This window comes from Pterocles gutturalis, unplaced genomic scaffold (assembly GCF_000699245.1).
Source record: "Pterocles gutturalis isolate BGI_N339 unplaced genomic scaffold, ASM69924v1 scaffold7225, whole genome shotgun sequence".
Classification (NCBI taxonomy): domain Eukaryota; kingdom Metazoa; phylum Chordata; class Aves; order Pterocliformes; family Pteroclidae; genus Pterocles; species Pterocles gutturalis.
In genome coordinates, this window is record NW_010140650.1 from 7,820 (window position 1) to 28,877 (window position 21,058).

Sequence of the window (21,058 nt, forward strand, 5' to 3'; positions counted from 1 at the left end):
TATTAAGCACATCCCCCCCCCCCCCCCCCCTTTAAATTTCAAGCAAGTTATCTTGCAGCACTGCACCTTTAGTTTAAGTTGATACAACACACAGGTTTTACACATTATATTCATTCTTTCTAAAGGCCACAAGACAAAACCTTTTTTTTTTCCAATCAAAAAATTCAATAATTTAATCCATATTCGCTTAATAACTGTCAGGAAAAGAGTAAAAATAAGTGTTAGCACAATACTCAAGATTTGTCTTCAGACAGTTCTGGTCTCAATATTGTACGTGTTATGTCTTGTGAACCTTCTTTGGTACAGAAGGAAATGTTTGCTTCTTCCACTGGCGTATGTAACTTCTCATAAATATTCAATATGAGGCTGGAACACACAAGACAATTTAGCAAGTGTGTTGGAAGCTAAACTTTTTCCACCAAAAATTTGTAGCAGACCAAATCATACTAGGTATGCCAGGCATATAAAGATTTTTTTTTCCTTTCAAAGCATACAAGTATTTCCTTCCCTACTTGGAAAAGTCTGGAAGTCTCAATCCTCCCCCCTTCAACCTGCTTTAGCTTTGATTTGGGTGTTGGCTTTTTTCTCGGTTAGCTGGCAGACCCAGTGGAAGAAGGTTCGAGAGCAAAATTGGCAGAAGCGTGGTTTACTAGAGTTAACGTTCAGAACAGAGAAGAGCTGTAAAGGACAGGAATGTCACAGAGTCAGCGAGATGGGAGATGGTCAACTGCACAGTGAATTCTGCATTTTGTGCAAACGGCTTTGTACGTTACGCAGGCAGTCTTCATAGAAGCTTGAGCAATCAGGTGAAGTTAACCTGTTCTCATGGCTATTTTAAAAATTATGAAATAAGAGTATTCAGAATTAGTCGTATGGTTTTATGAATTAGGTTATTAAAGGCGAAGCATCATTCTACAATATTCCTTCATTGTTATCAAAACCCTAACCAATTCTTTGTAGATTGTCCTGATTGTTTTCCAGGAAAAACAAACGTGCGCACACACAAAAATATCACTGAACGTTCCACTTTCCAGAGACTCATTTTTTTTCCATTAAAATGAAAAGAAAGCAGGATTGGGATATGCAATGACATGTGAAATGGCATTCTGGGTTGTGGATGATGGGAGGCAGGAAGAGTGGTGGTGACAACTAGTGACCAATGGTTCCAGAATTACTTGATTCGTTACATGTACAACCTTCAGAGTGCCCCATAAGCCTTTGGAAGCCTACACGTTGTCATGGAAGGCACATTTTATGCTCTATTATAGTCAGTTTCAAAGTCCTTTGAAACATCAAGAATTCAGTACAGACATACAGTACAAGAGTTTATTGTCAGAAGCCTCCTCTTTAATAATATTCCTAAGAGCAACCTGACCACACAGTCATAGTGTTTAAAAAGAATCTTTTCTGCATATTTCCTGTCTTTAATCTTATTTTAACTCATTAATTCTTTGTGTACAAGGTGCTCAAAAGCTAGAGTCCTTCTGGTACAACCCTGTGATTTAGGATCACTGGCTGTGGGTCTCTCAGCGGGCTCACGTGCACGGGAGGCAGGCACGACGGAATTCCGTGCTCTGTAATGGTAGCACGCAGCAGTGCGTCTGCTTGTACTCCAGGCTAATGAAAACACACAGAAAAGCTAAAACCTTCCCTCACCTTCAAGATTTGGAACCTATGACAGAGCCAGACAGGAGTGACAGACCAGGCTGCAAGATCCATAGGGACTACTACATCACAAGATCTCACAGGCGACACCAGGGTAAATAAACGGCTTTTTTTTTTTTTTTTCTTTAATTGAGTATCAGTGCGGATACTTTTTATGCGACTTGGGTGCTGTACTGACCCCAGCCACTGAAACTCCTAAGCATCAACTGAATGGACAGTAATTCTAACTGAGCTGAACTACTGCCCCTTCAGCAATACTGAAACTACACAACGCTGTGCAGAGCTTCTCTTTGGCACCGGAAGCAGTCCAGCTGCAGCAGAAGCTAATTTAACCTGCAAAGGAAAGGATGCCTTGCTGGAAAATGACGACTTGAGCCTTAACTGAGAAAGATGAAGGCACGAAGCTCGGAGTATCATGTACCTGCATGGCCTCACTCGTATCCCAAATCAGATTCATACACTCCTGGAGCTGGATTAGAAGTGTTTCTGACAGATGGAACCTATTCTGAGTCTTGCATTCTCCATATGACCAGGGCACAGCACACCTCTGATTAAAGAAATTAAGTGATTTTTGTCATTTGTTAGGTGGCCAAAAAGGTGATCAGGGGTATACCATATTGTACGCTTCCACATTTGTCATGAGACTTGGATCCAGTAAACAAGTTCCAGCAGAAACACTTTCCCTTGCCATCTCAGGTGAGTTGCTACGTTTTGCATTCTAGAAGGATGATTTGATGGGCTGGAGTTGGTTGTCAAGCATTTGTTGACTTCCATCACAAGTAAAGAATGAACTAAGGGAATTTCATGGCCACCAGTCACAGAATCACAGAATGTTAGAGATTGGAAGGGACCTCAAAAGATCATCTAGTCCAATCCCCCTGCCGGAGCAGGAACACCCAGATCAGATCACACAGGAACGCATCCGGGCGGGCTTTGAATGTCTCCAGAGAAGGAGACTCCACACCCTCTCTGGGCAGCCTGTTCCAGTGCTCTGTCACCCTCACCGGGAAGAAGTTTTTTCTTATATTCCAGTGGAACCTCCTATGTTCCAGCTTGAACCCATTGCCCCTTGTCCTGTCACTAGATGTCACAGAGAAGAGCCTGGCTCCATCCTCCTGACACTCACCCTTTACATATTTATAAACATTGATTAGGTCACCCCTCAGTCTCCTCTTTTCCAGGCTAAAGAGACCCAGCTCCCTCAGCCTTTCCTCAGCAGGGAGATGCTCCATTCCCTTAATCATCTTTGTGGCTCTGCGCTGGACTCTCTCCAGCAGTTCTCTGTCCCTCTGGAACTGAGGGGCCCAGAACTGGACACAATATTCCAGATGCGGTCTCACCAGGGAAGAATTCCCTTCAGAAGAATACAGAAGAAAACAAATGTAGGGGAAGCGCTGGTAGATGCTGCTATTTAAAGACAGAATCTTTTATTAATAAACTACAAATTTATTAGAGTGATATCTACATGGGCAGTGGTGTAAAAAAAATTCAGCATGGAACTTTGTTCTGAAGTAGCTTTGAATTCATTAATATTGCTAAACTAGTGTTCTGCAGATAAAATACGGTGCTGAGGTTATGGCACCTAGAGCTCTACTTGAAATGAAACTCCATTATGGTTTCCCACTTGGGAGTTATAAAATAAACAAGATGAGGAGACAAAAAGATACAGAAGGGGGAAGGGAGGATTAAGTCAAAAAGCACTAAGATGAAATTTCGATTTTTGTCTCTTTATGCAAGAAAACGGCACAGTACAAATCAGAAGTACAGGAATGGTGCCTAATCCATGAAACTAACTAGTCTCTTGGTGCTTGTACATTTAAGAACTATGTCTACAAAGGTCATTTTTAAAGCCATTTGCACACGCTATTAAAAGAGAGAACCCTGGTACCAATAACGAAAGCAGAAGATAAGCTCTGTCCGTAAGCCCGTAAGAAAAGGTTTCCTGTGTTCAAGAAAGGTGCACTTCCAGATGCCCTGAGTAACCAGTGGTCAGTCATACAAAACAAATCACTGAAAGATACAGAGTGAAAGCCAAAACCAACAGTACTTTGAATTGGTTGAGTAATAGTTAATATAATTTCTGATTTGTTGTGTGAAAGATGGAATTTTTGCTTTTGAAGAGTCTGGGTAAGTTACAAGGAAATTTGAGAAATCAAAGCGATTAAAAATTGGAGGATTCATATTAATATCAGGATTTAAGTTAGATCACCACAGTGAAAATAGTGATTGATTAAGGGGGGGGGGGGGCAATAAATCACAAAGTAAGGGATTCAATTTACAGCACCAGAGTTGAAAACATGAGGATAGTTCTGTAGAGACGACTGATTTCATGGTGTCTACCTTTAGAGCTGCTGGCATGGCTGAAACTCGGTTGGTTTGGTGGGGGCGGGGGCTGGCTTTTTTTGGCAGTAGTACTGTTGGCATTGACTGGAGATGACTGGAATGACTTGGAAAGAAAGAGGCCATCTGAAACTGGGCGAGGCTGGCGGGAGGGCTGCTGTGGCTTAAGGGTGGCAGGAGGAAAGTCACCATAAGATTTTCTTGTGCTGGAGTACTTATCCTGACCTGCTAGATTGGAATCCTCCTCCTCATCATCATCATCATCATTGTATGCAACAAACTTGGCAGTATAAATCGTGTCAGGGGAGAGGACCTGTGTTTTGAGGTAAGAGGTGTTTCGCTGAGGTGGGGGAGGAGGAGCGTTAGATGAAGGGGTTGGGGATGGGAGTTCATATTCCCGTGGAAGCGGAGGTCTGTACAGACCAGGCTCGTCAGGTTCCAGTAATCTCCGTTCTGCTTCATCGTGCTGCCTGCGCCTTTCAGCCTCTAAGCGACTGTAATATTCCTCTTCCTGTCGCCTCTGTAAGTCCAGAGGAAACAAACACAGTGGTCAGAAAGACAGAGAGATTTAAGTTTTCCATCACTGAGCTACAAACATCTTTTTTTGTCTCCCTTTCTGGCAATGAGCAGGGCGTCTATACGGATTCAATAAGAATATTCCATTCAATAAGAATTCAATATACAAAGAATATTTACCACTATGAAAAAAACACCAGTTGTCCTGTAACAGAGCATTGCTGTTATTTCCAGATTTACCACTGCCTCTGTGAACTAATTCCAGCGTTTATTACTCCAAATGTAACTACAGTTAATAAGGGGTAAAGAATCTGGGGGAGATTTACAGCTTTAAAGCTGTAAAGAATCTGTGGGAGAGGAAAATAACCAAAGTTAACTACCACCTTCAAAAAGGAACTTTGCAATTTTGCTGCACGCTTATACAACGTGAATTAATCAACAGAGCCTTGGAACAGATAACACCTAACAAAGCTTCTTGTATAAATACCAGGAAAACTACTTTCATATAGAAATCAAATTACAAAGAACTTTTTCTAAAACAGACAAATAATTGTTTTTAAAAATAAAGATAAAAAAACAAAGTGAAAAACCCCCATGCTAATGGAATTCATAGGAGGCTACTGACCATTTAAAAGGCCATGAAATATCAGCTATGTATTTTTCCAGTTTAAAAGATTTTGACTGTTTTTAAACTAAACAGCATTGAATTCTCTTCAGCTCTTGTCTAAGCCACATTGTAAATTAATACAAGGGTCTATTCAGTAGTTTGTTTGATAACAAATGGAAACTGTATGTTACAAAACCCTTTGGTCTAAGCATAGTATAACTTCTGCTGGGAATACATTTTGAATAACCAGCCTTTCTATTTTTAATCCACGTGTCCAGGTACACCTTCATCGCTTCTCACCTATCACCACCCCCAGCTTAGCTTTCTTCTACTCACCAACCCATAATGCTTACGGACAACAGTCTAACAAAGATGGAAAACAATCTAACAAAACTCATTAACAAAGTGCATATATCTAAGGCCTTTTTTTTTTTTTTTTAATTCGCTCGATCTTCCAAGACGGAATTTCTCTCAACATCAAAAGCTAGCCCTCTTTCTTCATTCTGAAGTCAGTGTTACTAAGAGGCAAGTCTTCAATCTGAACAAAAGTAACTGTTCTTTCTCTAGGAAGAAGAGGGTCTCAACAAACATGCTAAGAATCAGATGAGGTGCTCTGTCTTCCAGTTTTGAACAATAAAGCTTCTCAAATTCATGTATAAAGTTCTGAAGGAACCTAGAAGCCTCAATTTTTAGCAGCTGTTTGATTGCACAGGGACTTATTTGCTGAAATGATGGTGAGGCAGTGGCCCAGGGTGCCCAGAGGAGCTGTGGGTGCCCCATCCCTGGAGGGGTTCAAGGCCAGGCTGGATGAGGCTTTGGGCAACCTGGGCTAGTGGGAGGTGTCCCTGCCCATGGCAGGGGGTGGCACTGGATGATCTCTCAAGTCCCTTCCAACCCTTGAAGCCTTGGGCCATGACCTCTATCACTAGGGCGAGTGTGTTTAACCCCTGCTGACCCAACACCGAGCTGTTACTGGCCAGGCTAAAGAGGAGAGGAGCCCTGTAGGAAACCCCGCAGCACTCGGAAGACCATAACCTTTTCTTCAGCCTCTCTTCTGGTCCGCTCCTCCTCTTGCTGTCGGCGCTCTTCTTCCTGCCTGGCCCTGTCTTCTGCTTCTCGTTTGCGCATTTCTTCCAACTGTTGCTGCCGTCTGCGTTCTTCATCCTGTAACTAACAGAGACACATCTTTAGTTTTTTTGTCATTCATAGATGAGATGGGTCAAAAAAAAGTAACCCAAGTATATGCATCTAAAAATAACTAATTCAGTAGAAAATGCTACACTACAGAGAAATCAATATAATTTCCAGCTGTTAAGAGTATGCTTTGGTACAATGGTTTCCCTAAAATCCCCCCCAAAAAAACCAAAACAAAAAAAACAGAAAAGAAAAAAAAAGAAGGGATGCAAAGAACTACATACATAAAAGCACAAAACACACAGGGAGATGTTTTTAGCAGTCATGTATGAACCCCTAGCAGAAGACTGGGGTGACTCATGTTCCAGACAGCTTCAGCAACCAGTGGCACAGGTAAAGTGAAATGAAATACTTGGAACCAACAGTCCACAGCTCCAGCACCCAATTGGTTTTTCATTTTGGATTAGTATTTAAGCACCAGAAAATCATGACTCGTTAGTCAAAGGGTCAATCCATTTAAAGTCAGGTTCATTCATCAAGTCTGCAAAGAGTCTCGGGAGATCAATAAAATATCCCGCTGTCTCTGCAATGGATGCGTTTTGGAAAACAGAGAGCGAGGCAAAGGACAGCTCACATGAACAACAGACAATATTATTTTATATATGCTTACAATTAACACTGCGTAGATAAGAAAACTGAGCAACAATCCAAACGGCGCCTGATTCTCTAAAGCTAATGCTATCTCAGCTCAGGATGGACAGGAATATTCACTGGCACAGTAATATTCACAAGGAGAAACTACCTGGGCTACATGCTGGGTTATTTCTTACTGCAGCATATGCTCTAAAGTGACCCCCACCACCCCAAATCTTTTGTTCCGATTGGTATATCTTGCTGTAAGCTGCGTGTAACATGGATACTTCTCCACTCCTGGATTTGTTTTTACAATCCAGTTTCATTTACAGAGAGAAAGGTCCCTTCATACACAAAGCAATATGATACAGAGTAACAGAAATTGGGTTTTAATAGACTTTGTGAGGACAATCCTCATGTAGCTATCTTCCCCCCCCCCCCCCCCAATTAACAGGAAACATACTTTAAAGCAAATTAGGTTTTCTAATCAATTTTCCAATCAATTCTGAAAATGAATTTTTCTTCCTAACTGATTTTCTGGTCATTATTCCCCCCCCCTCCCCAATCATATCAGATTTGTGTTATGAGTATCTTATGACTTTGTACAACAGGTAATTTCAAAAACATTTGCCTCTTACACCTTCAAGCAGCTATACACACTAACTGAAGTGAAAACACATCTCATTTGAAGTGAACCATCATTTTTTTGAGCATGAAAGCTAAAAACCAAAATTAATTTCATTTAGTTCATTTAATTAGTTAATTTCATTTATTTCCCCTTATTTAGGACTAAAACTTTCATAATTCATAACTGAAAATTATGTAAAGATAGAGATCAAGCTCAGGATATAAAGGAGAGCGGGGAATAAAGTCGTTAAACTACTCCCTGCTTGGATTAAGACCTTTTTTGGTCTTGGTTATTAAAAAAAACCCGTTATTTTAGCAAAGGAGATAATATTGCTGTCAAAAAGAAAGACAGATAGTAATTCAGAAGAGTTTATAGCAGAGAAGTAATTTCCTCTTAAAAAAAAAAAAGAAGAAAAAGGCAACACTGCACAGTGAAAAAATACAGGAAAACGTGAGTCTGTCCCAGCCACGTTTAGAGAGAAACTGAAGGTGGCAGTTCCTGATCCCAGGTGACAGCATGGATGCCTTTTTGCTTAGTAGCAAACACTCCTATTCAAATCCACTTAAACAAGGAAATATTTCCAACTAAATTGGTATCCAGGTCAGGGGCTGTTCTACACATAATACCCAGGAAAAAGGCCAAAAACTGTAAGGCACAAGCGGGAACAGAGCCAGCGACTCCAGAGTGACATTTCTTTATGATGAGTGACTTGGGAGCATTGCCAGCCCGCGGCAGGGAGCGCCTGAAGGCATTTGTGTTTGGGAGCGTGGACACCAGCACCCAGCTCCGACCCCACTCCCTGATTTGTCAAGACGCTAAGGAAAGTCAGCTTCCCAGCCCATTTCTAGGAAGAGGCAGTGATTAGATTCCCAGGTTGAATATTTGGATTCAGCACTTCTCTATCCCAGTTCGTTTTTCCTCTTGTTTAAAAGTCACGTTTTCATGGGATTTTCTGTACTTGCAGGGAAGTACCTGTACCCAGGAAGTCTCAGATTCCAGACAAAATTCATTTCTCCAAGCACTGCTTCGAATGCTTTAACAGAAGTTCCAGAAGAACTTTAATTTTTTTTACCTATTTATTTATGACAACTAAAGCTGGGTCAGATCTGGGAATTTAATGGCTCAGGGAATTAAAAAAAAAAACCCAAAGACAAACACTAGCCAAGTTAGCAATTAATGCATTAACTATTCAGCACCTTTCTCCAGTCTTTTAATTAGAACAGCTATCACCAATGCTCACATTAGACATACAGAAAAAAGCATGGAGCATTCTCAAGTGTATTTTTTTTTCCCCTTTAGAAACTACAAAGGAATTTCTTGGGTACATGAAGGGGTACAGGATAGATGCAACTATGCCCAGAACGTCACATCAACAGTATGAAAATGAGGAAAACAGGGAAAAGGAGGCATTTGATGGGTATAGCATTCAACATCATCTATTTCAGAACTAGCTTGCTTTCTTTTTTTTCAAGCTAAATTTATGAACATTATAAATCCTCGACTGATTCAGAATTCTGTCTCTGACCATGGCAAGAAGAGCTGCACAGGAGCCTGGCTGTTGCTTCTAGCCTTCACAACCTCCTGTCGCAGAAAGACCCACAGGTTTACAACCTGCTTGGCAAAGTACTTTATCTATCCAGTCACAGCTCCAGGGACCAAGGCTTAAGCAAAAAAAATACAGGAGTAGTAATAAGAAAAAAATATTGATAGATACCAAGTCTGAAAAATGTCTGACTCCTGGCTTGTGCCTTAATTCAGAACGCTGCCACGCTTCCCCCTTCCCTGCTGTCACTGCTTAACACTAATGCACCACCCGGATACAAACCCAAACACCTCAGGCTCCGTTCTCTGAAGTATGCGTTTTAAAAGATGACTTTTGAAAAAAATAAAGCAGTGCTGAATAGCCAATTTTCTATTTTTAACAGTCACGTTTACAGTTTTTTCCAGCAGTACAAATTAATTATACTAATTAATTATACAAATTATATTAATTATATTAAGAGAACTTGCAAGCATCACTCTTCTTCCAAAGTGGTATACAATGATACAGAAACATGCTTATTTCTTCTCTGGAAGACTACAGAACTTTTTTTCCATGCACCCGTTTCCAATGAACCACAGAATTAGTCGGGGTCACAGCAATTAGTGCTGCAGTTTGAAAGCCTGTCGTGTTTTAGATGCACGAGAATGGTATGAACTCACGGAAACTGAAATTCTATGCTAACTTACTAACTGCATGTTTACGTGACCTACTTGGAAATACGAGTTCAGAAGTAATTTCTGAGTTCACAATCCATTTGTACTTGAATGAGGAAAGCGGAACACCTGTAAACAACAGGACTTCAGCACGTGCTGAACAGTCTGCTGCATTATTAGGGTCTCAGGACAATTTCCCTTCAAATTGGAAAGGAATGGTGTTGCTAGGGCTCTTCTAAAACCTGCAGGGTGGGGAAGGGAAGGGAGAAAATCTTACCTCGCAGCTTGTTCACTCCAAGTGCTTAGTAAGATTTTATAAACACCATTGCACCAAACATCAACTACACAGTTCTGAAAGCAGAACACAACATCTGGAAACACAGGGAAAGGAGTCACCACATCTGGAAACATTCAAATGCATGCTTACAGGTAACTGACCGCATCACTATGATTTCTGAACACCCAAAGATGCCAAATCATCATCCAAAGCACACAGGGTGGTTATGAATCATATCAGAAATTGAAATGGGATAGAGATATTGAAGAGAAAGAAACAAACATACCAAATCTAGAACAGAGATTGCTGGCACAGCAGTCTGCTGCAGGTAGTAAGAAAGGGGGGAAAAAAAGAAAGATGCACAGTGAAAATAAAGGTAGGTTAGACTTGTGCTACTTCAAAAGCATTTTCTTTTATTTCTTAAGTCAGCTGCTTTAGAATGAGGAACTGAATTGACATCATCCTGAAACACAGAAATGAAAACAATCAAATAATCCCAAATTTTTATCAGAATCAGTTTGACTCATTCAAAACCCCCCGTATTTCTCCAGAGATGCTACTTACTGCATCTCCAGTAGTACAGACAGTGAAATGTAACCGAAATGCAAACAGCAGTTCAAGGCAACTGTTATTTTTTTAGTTTCAAAATGTTCCAAAATGCTTTAAGAACTTGATGCACAAATAGTATTTTAAATCCAGCACGTGCAGAGAGACGGATATAACATTATGCAATACAACTGGCTTTCTATTAATGACACATGGCTTTTTTAGCCTCGCTACAGTAAAATTTTAACGACACCGCTTGTTAAAATGGCAGGTTTACATGGATTTTTTTTTTTTTTTAATGCCCATAGGTAACTGCCTATGTGCTACAAATGCCATGTTAGCCATGCTGGGCTTTAAGGCAACCTGTTTGCCAAAGATCTATTTAGCTTTTCCTTTCTTCAGTTTCCAAGTTGGAGGTATCTCTTGTTTTACACAGTAACAGAGTTAGCCACAAGAAAAAAAGGAAAGCAACGAAGACTGCAGTGAATACGAGAAGAGGAAGCTCAGGAAATCAAGCTGCCAAACAATCCTCAACTCAAACAGTACTCCAGCCGATAGCTACTTCTGAATGGCAAAATAAGGACGTGCAAACATTTCTCAAGAATTAAAAAATGCTTATCACAGAATTAAGTCAATTTTTCAAGGTAAGCAAACAGAAGACACTCAGCTTATTTCAGAGCTAGTTTTTAAGCCTGTCAAAGCATAGCTATTGGGATGTAAAACTTTGCTATCTGTGCTATTATTCAGAAAAGAAAACCAAATTTTCCTATCAAAATTGTATCCCAGTAACAACAGATTTAACAGGTTCTGAGAGACAACAGCCACCAGCAGAGTGATAAAAACTTCACCATACTATTCAGTTCTGTTATATATGACAAGCTTTCGCAGTACTGAAGCAAAGGCAAGCAAACCTTGCCAGACTCTGATTAAACTCGACACCAAGCGAAATCCAGGTATCTATGAGCTGGAGCCCTAGACAGGGTGTATTCGTTGGTACAACAGCCCAAACCACACGGCTCAGCCTAATGCTTCCCCCCAGCACTGGTGGGGTCATTGCTGAGGGGGTGGGAAAGGCAGAGGCAGCAGCTACCTTATGCCCCCAGCTTGGATTCTGTAACAGGTAGCTATGATACTTCCATAATACATCACTTAACTGGTGAAGCCGCTGTAAGATAGCAAATTTAAAATTCAAGCTATTTAAGAAAACTTCATCCTCCTTTAACCCTATAAAAGAACATCAAAATACTCAGAGAAAGTCAGAGAAACCACCAAGATATAAATTTACAATACTTTTGTCTAGAAAGGATTATCCTCTTTTACCCTTGCTCTTCTTTCTGCCTCCAGTCGCTGCATGATGAGCATAGTATCCACATCATCATCCTCCTCTTCATCATCATCTTCATCCTTTTGCTTCGATTCCTGAAGTCGCTTTTGGAACTGCCACTCAAGCATGAGTTTGCGGAGGCGGTCATTTTCTTCCGCTGTACGATCCGGTTTGTTCTGAAGTTCCTGAATCTCTTTACTCAACATGTCCACAATGTGCATCTGTTGCTGCTTTTCCAGTTTCTCCTTAGCATCCCGTTTCCAGGGATCTGGAGAGAGGCTGTCACTAGAGGACAGTTCTTCCTTGCTGATAGTAATATACTGCAGATCTCTCCGCTCAATAGTCCGAGGCTGCTGCTGGGGCTGCAACTCTCGAATGACTGTTTCTTGAGACCTCTGCAAAGTTGAAGGTTTTTCTGATTTCACTTGTTGAAGGGAAACAGGGGGAACCACAGGCTGAGCAGGAATTAGCGGCTGAGAACGCATTTGGCCCAGTTTTCTCTCCTGCTCACGACGTTTCCTTTCTCGTTCTTCTTCCAAACGTGCCTTTTCCTTTTCATACCACCTCTGATGCTCTTCTCGTTTTTTACGCTCAGCAGCAGCTACCTGGGAAGATGCTTGTGCTCCTACCTGATTTGGAGGAGGAGGGGGAGGCAGAGGCAAATCCATTTGTAGTTCATCAAATTCAGCTGCATAATGCACCGGAGGAGGCGGGGGTGGAGGGGGAAGATCTGTTCTGATGGGCTGGGAAATGGCCACTGGAGTCGGCTGGGTAGTAGCTGGAGTTTTCCAACGGCCAGGTCCACTTTTAGTTAAACAAGAACCAGGCGAGACCGGTTTGGATGTATGGTTCAGGTGTTCTTGGCTAGACGTGCTGGAATCCACAGATGAATTCATCCACTGATCACCGTCTGACTTCCGATCAATGTACTCCACATCCTTCCGTATAACAACTTCCAAACGATTCCTCTCTGGCTGGAACGCTTTATCTCGCAGTTCTTCCTGGGAACGAGCCACACGCTGGAAAAAATTAAACAAAATATGTATTTCATAGTCCGTCTATATTGAATTTTTTTAACATTTTGATTTCATAGTCAATCTATATTATTTGAAAATGGCTCAGAAACCGCACTGCTATTGCTGAAGGTAATTCCTGATAGTGAACTGCAGCATTTCCATGCCCAGTAAGTTTCCCAAAAACAACAATAAAATATTCTTCTCGTTTTTTTTAACTCTTTCGAGGGATGGAAGACTTTGCAACCTCTGAAAAGCCTGGAAACCTTGACCAGGAGGAAGGATGAATGCAAAATGGAGTTGAAGCTGAAAACCTCCTGAGATCGCACAATTTCTCAGGACTATCCGCGAGTCTCCCTCCCCCTCGTGTGAGCACGAGGGTCCTGGCAGCTCAGAAGAGCAGCTCAGGCATAGCAGCTCTGCCATTCAGCCTTCAGCTGGCTTGGCTGAACATTTTTCCTGTTGGGAAGGCAAACAGAAAGGCTGCTGAGGGAGAGACAGGGGAGCCTCTGCCCACCCTCCTCCATTAACAGGAGGTTAATGATCTGGGTGATCTGGGCAGCCAGCTCTCATTCTACCTGCTCCCAAGGCATGGGTGGATTGGTCTGGGCTTTTCCCTCTTTTTCAGTGCATCCACTACCATGACACCTTTTTTTGTTTGTTTGTTTTAAAGACAAGATGCAGGTCTCATTGCACTGTCCAACCTCCTGGAAAGGAATACTGAACCATAAATGAGGCTTATCAAAACTTAGTGATTATTCTTGAAGCAAATATTCCTACTTTCAGTGTTAGGAACTCCTAAGCACTGAACGCATCCTGTACCAATTATCAACAACTGAGAGAAGACTAACAAAGCCAACTCTTTTTCTTTTTCCTCCATCAATGACCTTAACTATGACCTCTAGAGAATGCCGCCTTTGAGATGAACAAGTGTATTTTTTATGCTCTATTAGTCCAGCAGAGCTGAACACACAGCTATTTGTGTTAGATTTGCTGTAAAGATGCACCTAGCCTAACAGTTTGCTTATGCCCTCGGAACAGAAAACAGACATTTCACATCTGTCTATGCCTATGGCAGCTTTTTTTTCCTTTTTTTTTTTTTTTACAAGCCCAGTTCTCACTGTAAAGATTGAAAGGATGATTTTCAAGTTTTTTCTAAAAGTCTATTTTCCTCCAATTTTCAACTTAAAAGAACTATTGAATGGTGGGGAAAAAAAAACTGTGTACACTTTCAATGCTTGGGAGCTAAAGGTTCCAGCTGTTTGGTTTATGAAAATGCTTTTTTGCACTCCATTCAGCCTTCAGACCAGAGCTCCAGTTCTGTATCTGTCACCAACTTTAACAGCCAGAGTTCATCTCACCAGTTTTAACCGCCTCGTCTAAGCTACTCACTTCAGCTTGTCTCAAAGCAGGGGAGAGATGCGTGTCCAGGCAGCAATTCATCCCGTTAAGACAAGTGGGTAGGAACCATTCTCCGGAGAGATGAGCCTCTCCCTGCCTCATCACAGAGCCCAGACATGAACTATGCAGCTGAGATTGTGCCCTGGACTCGGCACTGGTGAGGCCGCACCTTGAATCCTGGGGTCAGTGTTGGGCCCCTCACCACAAGAAGGACATTGAGGGGCTGGAGCAGGTCCAGAGAAGGGCAACGGAGCTGGGGAAGGGTCTGGAGCACAGGGCTGACGAGGAGCGGCTGAGGGAGCTGGGGGGGTTCAGTCTGGAGAAGAGGAGGCTGAGAGGAGACCTCATCACTCTCTACAGCTGCCTGAAAGGAGGGTGCAGGGAGGGGGGTGCTGGGCTCTGCTCTAAAGGAACAAGTGATGGGACAAGAGGAAACGGCCTCAAGTTGCACCAGGGGAGGTTTAGGCTGGATATTAGAAAAAATTTCTTCACTGAAAGAGTGATGAGGCATTGGAACAGGCTGCCCAGGGCAGTGGTGGAGTCACCATCCCTGGAGGGGTTCAAGAAACGTGTAGATGTGGTGCTCAGGGACATGGGTTAGTGGGTTGGGTGGTGTTGGGTTGACGGTTGGACTTGATGATCCTGGAGGTCTTTTCCAACCTTAATGATTCTGTGATTCTAAGATTAGTTGAGATGAAATTAGAAAACGTGAAGGAGTGAAGCACAGAAATTCAGCAAAATATTTCCATAGCAATTTGCTGCAGTCATCTAACTTAGTTCTCCTTCAAAATTACCATCCTACTTTGGGTATAACATCTATTTTCTTTACAGCTGAAATAAATAGGATTTGATATCTGTAATACTGAAGAAAAAAAATAAAATTGCACTAAGTTTTTATCAAATTGACTTTTCACTGAATTCACTTGATGATACGTGTGTGAGTAATCACTAATCAATCCCTGCTTCACTTCTGTGATACAATCTCAAGACAACCGAGATGACGCTGCTTTTTCCAAAGTAAAACACACTGAGCCTGGTGTAAGGCTCTGCTTTTATCTCAAATTAAGAAATAGCAAAAAAAAAGTTTTCTCTCTATATTTTTAAGTCTCTGGTGGATTAGAGAAAAAGATGATCCAGTGACTGGATTTACTAGCTCTAGATTTAATTTCCTGTATGGATTTGAGTAAAGTCTTCATTTACAAAGAGCAGAAGAACATTAGTTTTTAAATTTATAAAGGTATAGGGCTGGGGGGGGGGGGGGAAATTAATTTCAGGTCAAGAAGCATCTGCATTTGAATAACAGGGAAATATCAAGGCAAGCAGAAAAAACGGAACTTGAATATTATGTTTTTAACTGTGAGAAGGGAATGTCTTTCAGTGAAGACCTTGGATATGTCTCCAAATACTGTTTTATTTCATTTTTAATACTTCACTTTGTCACTTAAACAATGCACCCAGCAGGCAAAGAGATTCTTCCACGTAAACCTTCTTGGAGGGGTGAAAGATTTAGTTTGCTTTTCAGTAAACCACAAAACATTTTATAAGACAAACCCTACTACCATCTACACTCCATTACCTGTAAGAGGGGATGAAAACATCCCAGTTAACAGGTATGCTGAACTTGAAAACACAAATTCTATGGAAAGGGGGGGGGAACATAAAAAAAAAAAAAGAGCAGGGTTTCTGAACCCAAGCCAATCTTGGCAAAAGTACAGTTGTTCCATCCCCTGTGATATAGCTCCTCTTCAACAACACAGAGATCATAGACTCGACTCTTCTGCAAAAAGATCTCCAGCAGTCTGGGAGCAGAAAGCAAGCAGTTTCCTTCTGTGTGGGGTTTTTTTTTCCCCCCCCCCTTATATTGAAAGAAATTACTTTCTCACCTGCATTGTAGAATTGATTGAATGATTACTTTCTGCCTGGACCTGTGGTTTTTCTTCATAATTTGGCCACTGACTCTGAGCTGGACCCATCCGATCCTGGGACTTTGAAGCTGGGAATGTGAAATATTCTCTAGTATAGGTCTGTGTTGGGATGGGATAAGCTTCAGGTCGTGGGGGCTGAGTCTGTTCCTGAAAACAGTAGGAAGAACATAAGACAGAATTTTCTCATCACAAAGTTCTGTATGGAATATTATTCTAAACATGCATTTTCCAAATGTTTTCTTTTGCACATAAAGAACGTTATTTATCTGGAGCAGGAGATAAAGAGGTTGTCCAGTATCAAACAGAAATTGTGGTTATGACTCATGTTTCTATGGTCTGAAAACAAATACGCGATATTGCATCAACCTAAGAAATCACAAGGACAACTTCATGAAACAAATTTAATAAAATCACCCAAAAAGCTGTCTCAATCTTTCATTAGCTGTAACTCCCATTAGCAAACCCCCCCTCAGTCAGTGGCACCAGCATCCCGTTCAAACAGTTAACAAAGACACTGCTTTGGCTCAAGCACACTGCCGCTATTGAGAGCTAAGGAAAGTTTAATAGCCAGCATCTGAGTTGCCATTTCTGACCTCTGTACAAAGATTTCCAGTAGAGACGGAGGTTATTTTGGTGGTAGTTCCAGATGCATAAGCATTCTTTCCCCCGGGGCTTGGAGGCTGATCTGTTGGAAAGTTAAAGTAGGCATTTCCATGACTGTTAATAATAATAATAACGTACAAAACTTCATAAAATGATAGTATCCACAAAGTAACCATGAGTTTTCCTTTGAATACTTCTAACATGAGGCTTGTTCCAAATGTTACTACTATGTTTGCATCTTAAGCTTAATCCATTTTAAAAACCAATCACCCCCTTTTTCAATTCAGCAGCCTCGAACGCTAGTGGAGGAGGCATCTACCCCTATGAAGGATAATCTTACTTACTTGCTACATTGGGACTGGAGCGATGATCAGCTCTGTTCTTCATTAACCTGTCATCCCCTGGCAGTTTCTTTTGTTCACTGTACTCCGTCCACGGCAGCTGAGGGCTCTCGGGTGACCCATTTTGAGTGGAGTTATTGTACAGCTCAAAACCTTCACTCTTTGGTCGGGGTTTACCTGAGCCACGGCGGTCAGAAACTGTAATAGTTGGATATGGATTTTCCCCCTTTCACTTACATTAACTACTGTCTAGCACATTCTTTTTCAAACTAAAGCTACCTTGCATTTATAAGTGAGTTCCCAGTAAAGCAAATGCTAAACTTTAAAATCTTCAGATACACCATCCCACTCTTGTATCAACTCTACAGGATTCCTTTCATTTGTGTTGCTCCAAAAGAGTCTTTGAAAGGGCACCACAGTATTTGGAAAAGCCAAACGTGCTTTACTGAAAAGTCTCCTGCTGACTCTCAGAGCCATATGGCATCTGGGGTGGTGTTGTAAACTGTGCTAATAAGGATTTATTCTTTTAACCCATTCCTTCCTATACTTTAGTACTACCCTATACGCAGGAAAAGGTCTTTCTTTCCAAAGTTACTTCCTTTGCAACATGATTTTACAGAAGACTGAAATATGTCTTTTGGAGTTAGTTCACTGAGGTAGGTTGATAAAACAGAACACTGGAGAAACATCCAAGAACTTCTTATGAGCCGAGACACAAACTCGGGAAGATAGGTTTTAATATTTCTAACTTAAAAAAGAAAAATTCAATGGCAAAACATTCCAGAGGCTTTGTTTCTATTTCATTCTCTACAATTATATTGTACTCTCTGGTTACAAGGAAATCATATTCCGGTACCAGGAGAGCAGGAAAGGGATGAAAAAGCCATCGAAGTTTAACACCCTTTGTATTCATTATATTTCATTTATTAAAATAACAACTACTTCAAACAGAACTGTTTAAATGCATCATAAAATTTTTTAAAGGTACGTATGCAAAGCATTTATTAATGATTAGACTAGCATAATTTCAAACAATATTTAAAAACGGATGAACTTCCGATAAGAAAGAAAATGCTTTTTTTCTGTGCAGTTATGTTTCTTTTCTGATTTCATATGTTGGTAATATTTGTAAAACTATCGTGAATTATTATATTTTCTCTGTTCTAAGACTTACAAAGCTCTTATTGACATAAATATTATTAGCATTTTTACCTCTTTGCATCATTGGGGATGGCTGGTTAAGCAGGGTTGCCAGACCATGGTAAATTGCTCCTTGTTTTGCTACTTCTAGTGTTACTACAGAACCTGTCCTAGTCATAAGTTCTGCTGCCCTGCAATAAAAAACAAAGCAAACTTTAAAAAAATAAAATTAGGCACTATATTACTTGGTTCTCCTTATTATCAGTTTATATGTCATGATTTCTCATGTTTATTCTAGTAAACTTTTCTTTGACAAAATACTCTTTTTCTGGTTAATACTTAAAATCACTTTGAAAAAAAATAGAAGATGATGACTAGAAGATATACTTATTCAATAGACAACACCTACAGGCAAGTACTATTTCCAGTTTCTCAGTTAAAGGTCAGAAGCCACAATATTTAAAATGAGAGCTAAATAAAGGTTGCTCAAAACTAAAGCCCAAATGTGTAATACGGTCTCTTCTGTATAGATAAGCTGTATCATACAGAGAAAATACTACGTGAACAGTTAAACGTAGTACTAAGGTTATTCGTAGGCTGTTACAAAAAGCGAAGACAAAGGCTAACATGTAAAAAACTGAGCTTCCGACCTTTTCAGTGAAGTATTCCTCTAGCATTTTCTTCATGTAAAGACACCCAAGGAGAGCATTTCCTACCTTTCCTGGGACAGGCCGACCAAACTTCGCCCATCCACGCTGAGCAACTGGTCCCCTGCAGCCAGACGACCATCCTAGTTACACATTCAAGAGAGAAGAAAATTCATACCCTGATGCTAATATGGTCTAAATTAAAACAATTATTCCAACATACCAGTAAGCCAAGGATTTCAAAGCATTTCCAAAGGATCTAACTTGGAACTTGTGATATTTCAGAACAGTACTAACCACATCCGCAGCACCTCCCTTCACAACAGACTTGACATATATTCCAAGTTTGTCTTGACCAGCACCCTACAGAGAAAGAGGCATGAATTTATTACATTTAGATTTCATCTCTTGAGCATTCCCTAAGCGTTAATCAGATTTTGCATGGCTGGGTAAACCTCTAAGGTCTTGTTACTGTTTATATATTCCCAAACTGGAAAAAAAATCAATTATACAGAGAAGAGTTACATTCATTTAAAGTCAAAAGAAAATTTTAATATTAGGCCAATTGAGCCTGCAAGCACTGTTAGAAGCGAAGAATATTGGGTCTTAGTGCAAGTTTGAATAAGAAAGAAAATACATGAACTAAAACTTCTACTTTAGAAGTCTGCTCTAATCCCCTTCTAATAAGAAATACTCATCTGCACTTTTACATGTTTGTTAATATTTTTTAAACCTCTACGTATTGCGTTCCAAAAGACCGCACTGCTTCCCTCACTAACACCCCAGTGACCCAAGGTAAATTGCGGATTACAAGAAAAAGGAACAGAGATGCTTTTTACATTCGTTAGGACTCGAAAGGAGACAGCCTAAAGGAACAAACAGCGCCTCTAGTTTCACAGCAAACAAGTAGACATTATAGTTCAGAAGCCTTTTAGAGCCGACAGAGCCAATATTTAAGTCTACTGCAAAATCATGCAATTTTTGTTCATAAAACATCCGCCTCAAAGTATTCCACTAAATTTTAAAAGGGCTGTTAACAGTGGACTTACTGCAAAACAACCAACAGATTCAAGACAAGAGAACACAAGTGTCTATCCAAGCCATGCCGCTGTATCATCCACATGCTCCAGTTTACAAGACACCACACAGACTGCTCTAAAGGTTAGTATCACAAACCTTTAAATTCTCACTTCTAATGTAAGACAATTACTTGTGATTTCATGATCTGCTATCGCAAACAGTGCCGTTTTACTCTGCAACTCACTTGGAAGAAGAGTGCTAAGTAAGTTTTGAGCAGAGCACAGTTATTAATCTAACGTCATTTTCTAAAATAACCCCTTACATGCCTTCGACACTGAATATGCAACTCGCTGCTCCTTTTTTCCCCAGGTTTTCCAACTCTTTTCTTTTGGCAGCAAAAGCATTCATTGCTCCCATCATTATGATAAAGTAAAAAAAAAAAAATTAAGGTGAAGATTATTCGAACACTAGTGTTATATACAGTTTTCTAAGCAAGTAGAAGACCTATTTTTATTAATACAATCTGGAGTTAATCCCAAATGTTTACTCAAAAGCCACAGAAAATGAATTACTTTGAGTCCCATGATTTCAGATTAACATTCTATGTGTCCAAATTTTTCATAATTGCTTAAGCTCTACTTAGAGGAAGAAAAGGAAAAAAATATGCAATAAATAACTAAAGTATGGACACCCTCTTTTTCCTGAAAGAATAAAATGGCAATTAAAAAAAAAAAGTTTAGTTACTTTTTTGTTTGCTTTTTAAAGGGCACTAAAGAAACACCAAGGTAACTGCAGAATATTTTTAACTTTATACTAGAAAAATCAAAGTTATGAGAAACACAAGTCAGAAGACAGCTAGATAAATATAATGAAAAATGAAATCATGCTTCACAAATCTTTTTTTTCCCCCCAACTGCCCAAGAAGCACATGAGGACGGATGATCTGGTTGACTGAACACCTAGACTTCCAGGAGGCATATGGCAAGATCTCTCACCAGAGTTCTCCAAGCCTTGAAGGTGACATGGGATAAGCAGGAACTTGTCCTTGTATATTAATAACGCGTTCAACAACGGACAGAATCACAGAATCATTAAGGTTGGA

At 40.5% G+C, this 21,058-nt stretch overlaps 1 protein-coding gene across 1 annotated transcript in view; it reads right to left on the bottom strand.

The window, feature by feature from the left end:
• Positions 1-19,299, bottom strand: part of LOC104469295 (afadin-like) — a gene marked incomplete at its 5' end in the record, with an annotated part of 21,297 nt that extends 1,998 nt beyond the window's left edge. The window contains 10 exons of the mRNA XM_010083749.1: positions 4,231-4,525; positions 6,164-6,298; positions 10,283-10,318; positions 11,863-12,885; positions 16,164-16,352; positions 16,799-16,890; positions 17,153-17,347; positions 18,362-18,480; positions 19,006-19,079; positions 19,234-19,299. Coding sequence (XP_010082051.1) covers positions 4,231-4,525; positions 6,164-6,298; positions 10,283-10,318; positions 11,863-12,885; positions 16,164-16,352; positions 16,799-16,890; positions 17,153-17,347; positions 18,362-18,480; positions 19,006-19,079; positions 19,234-19,299 — 2,224 coding nt within the window. The remainder of the gene's footprint in view (positions 1-4,230; positions 4,526-6,163; positions 6,299-10,282; positions 10,319-11,862; positions 12,886-16,163; positions 16,353-16,798; positions 16,891-17,152; positions 17,348-18,361; positions 18,481-19,005; positions 19,080-19,233) is intronic.
• Positions 19,300-21,058: the final 1,759 nt, after the last annotated feature.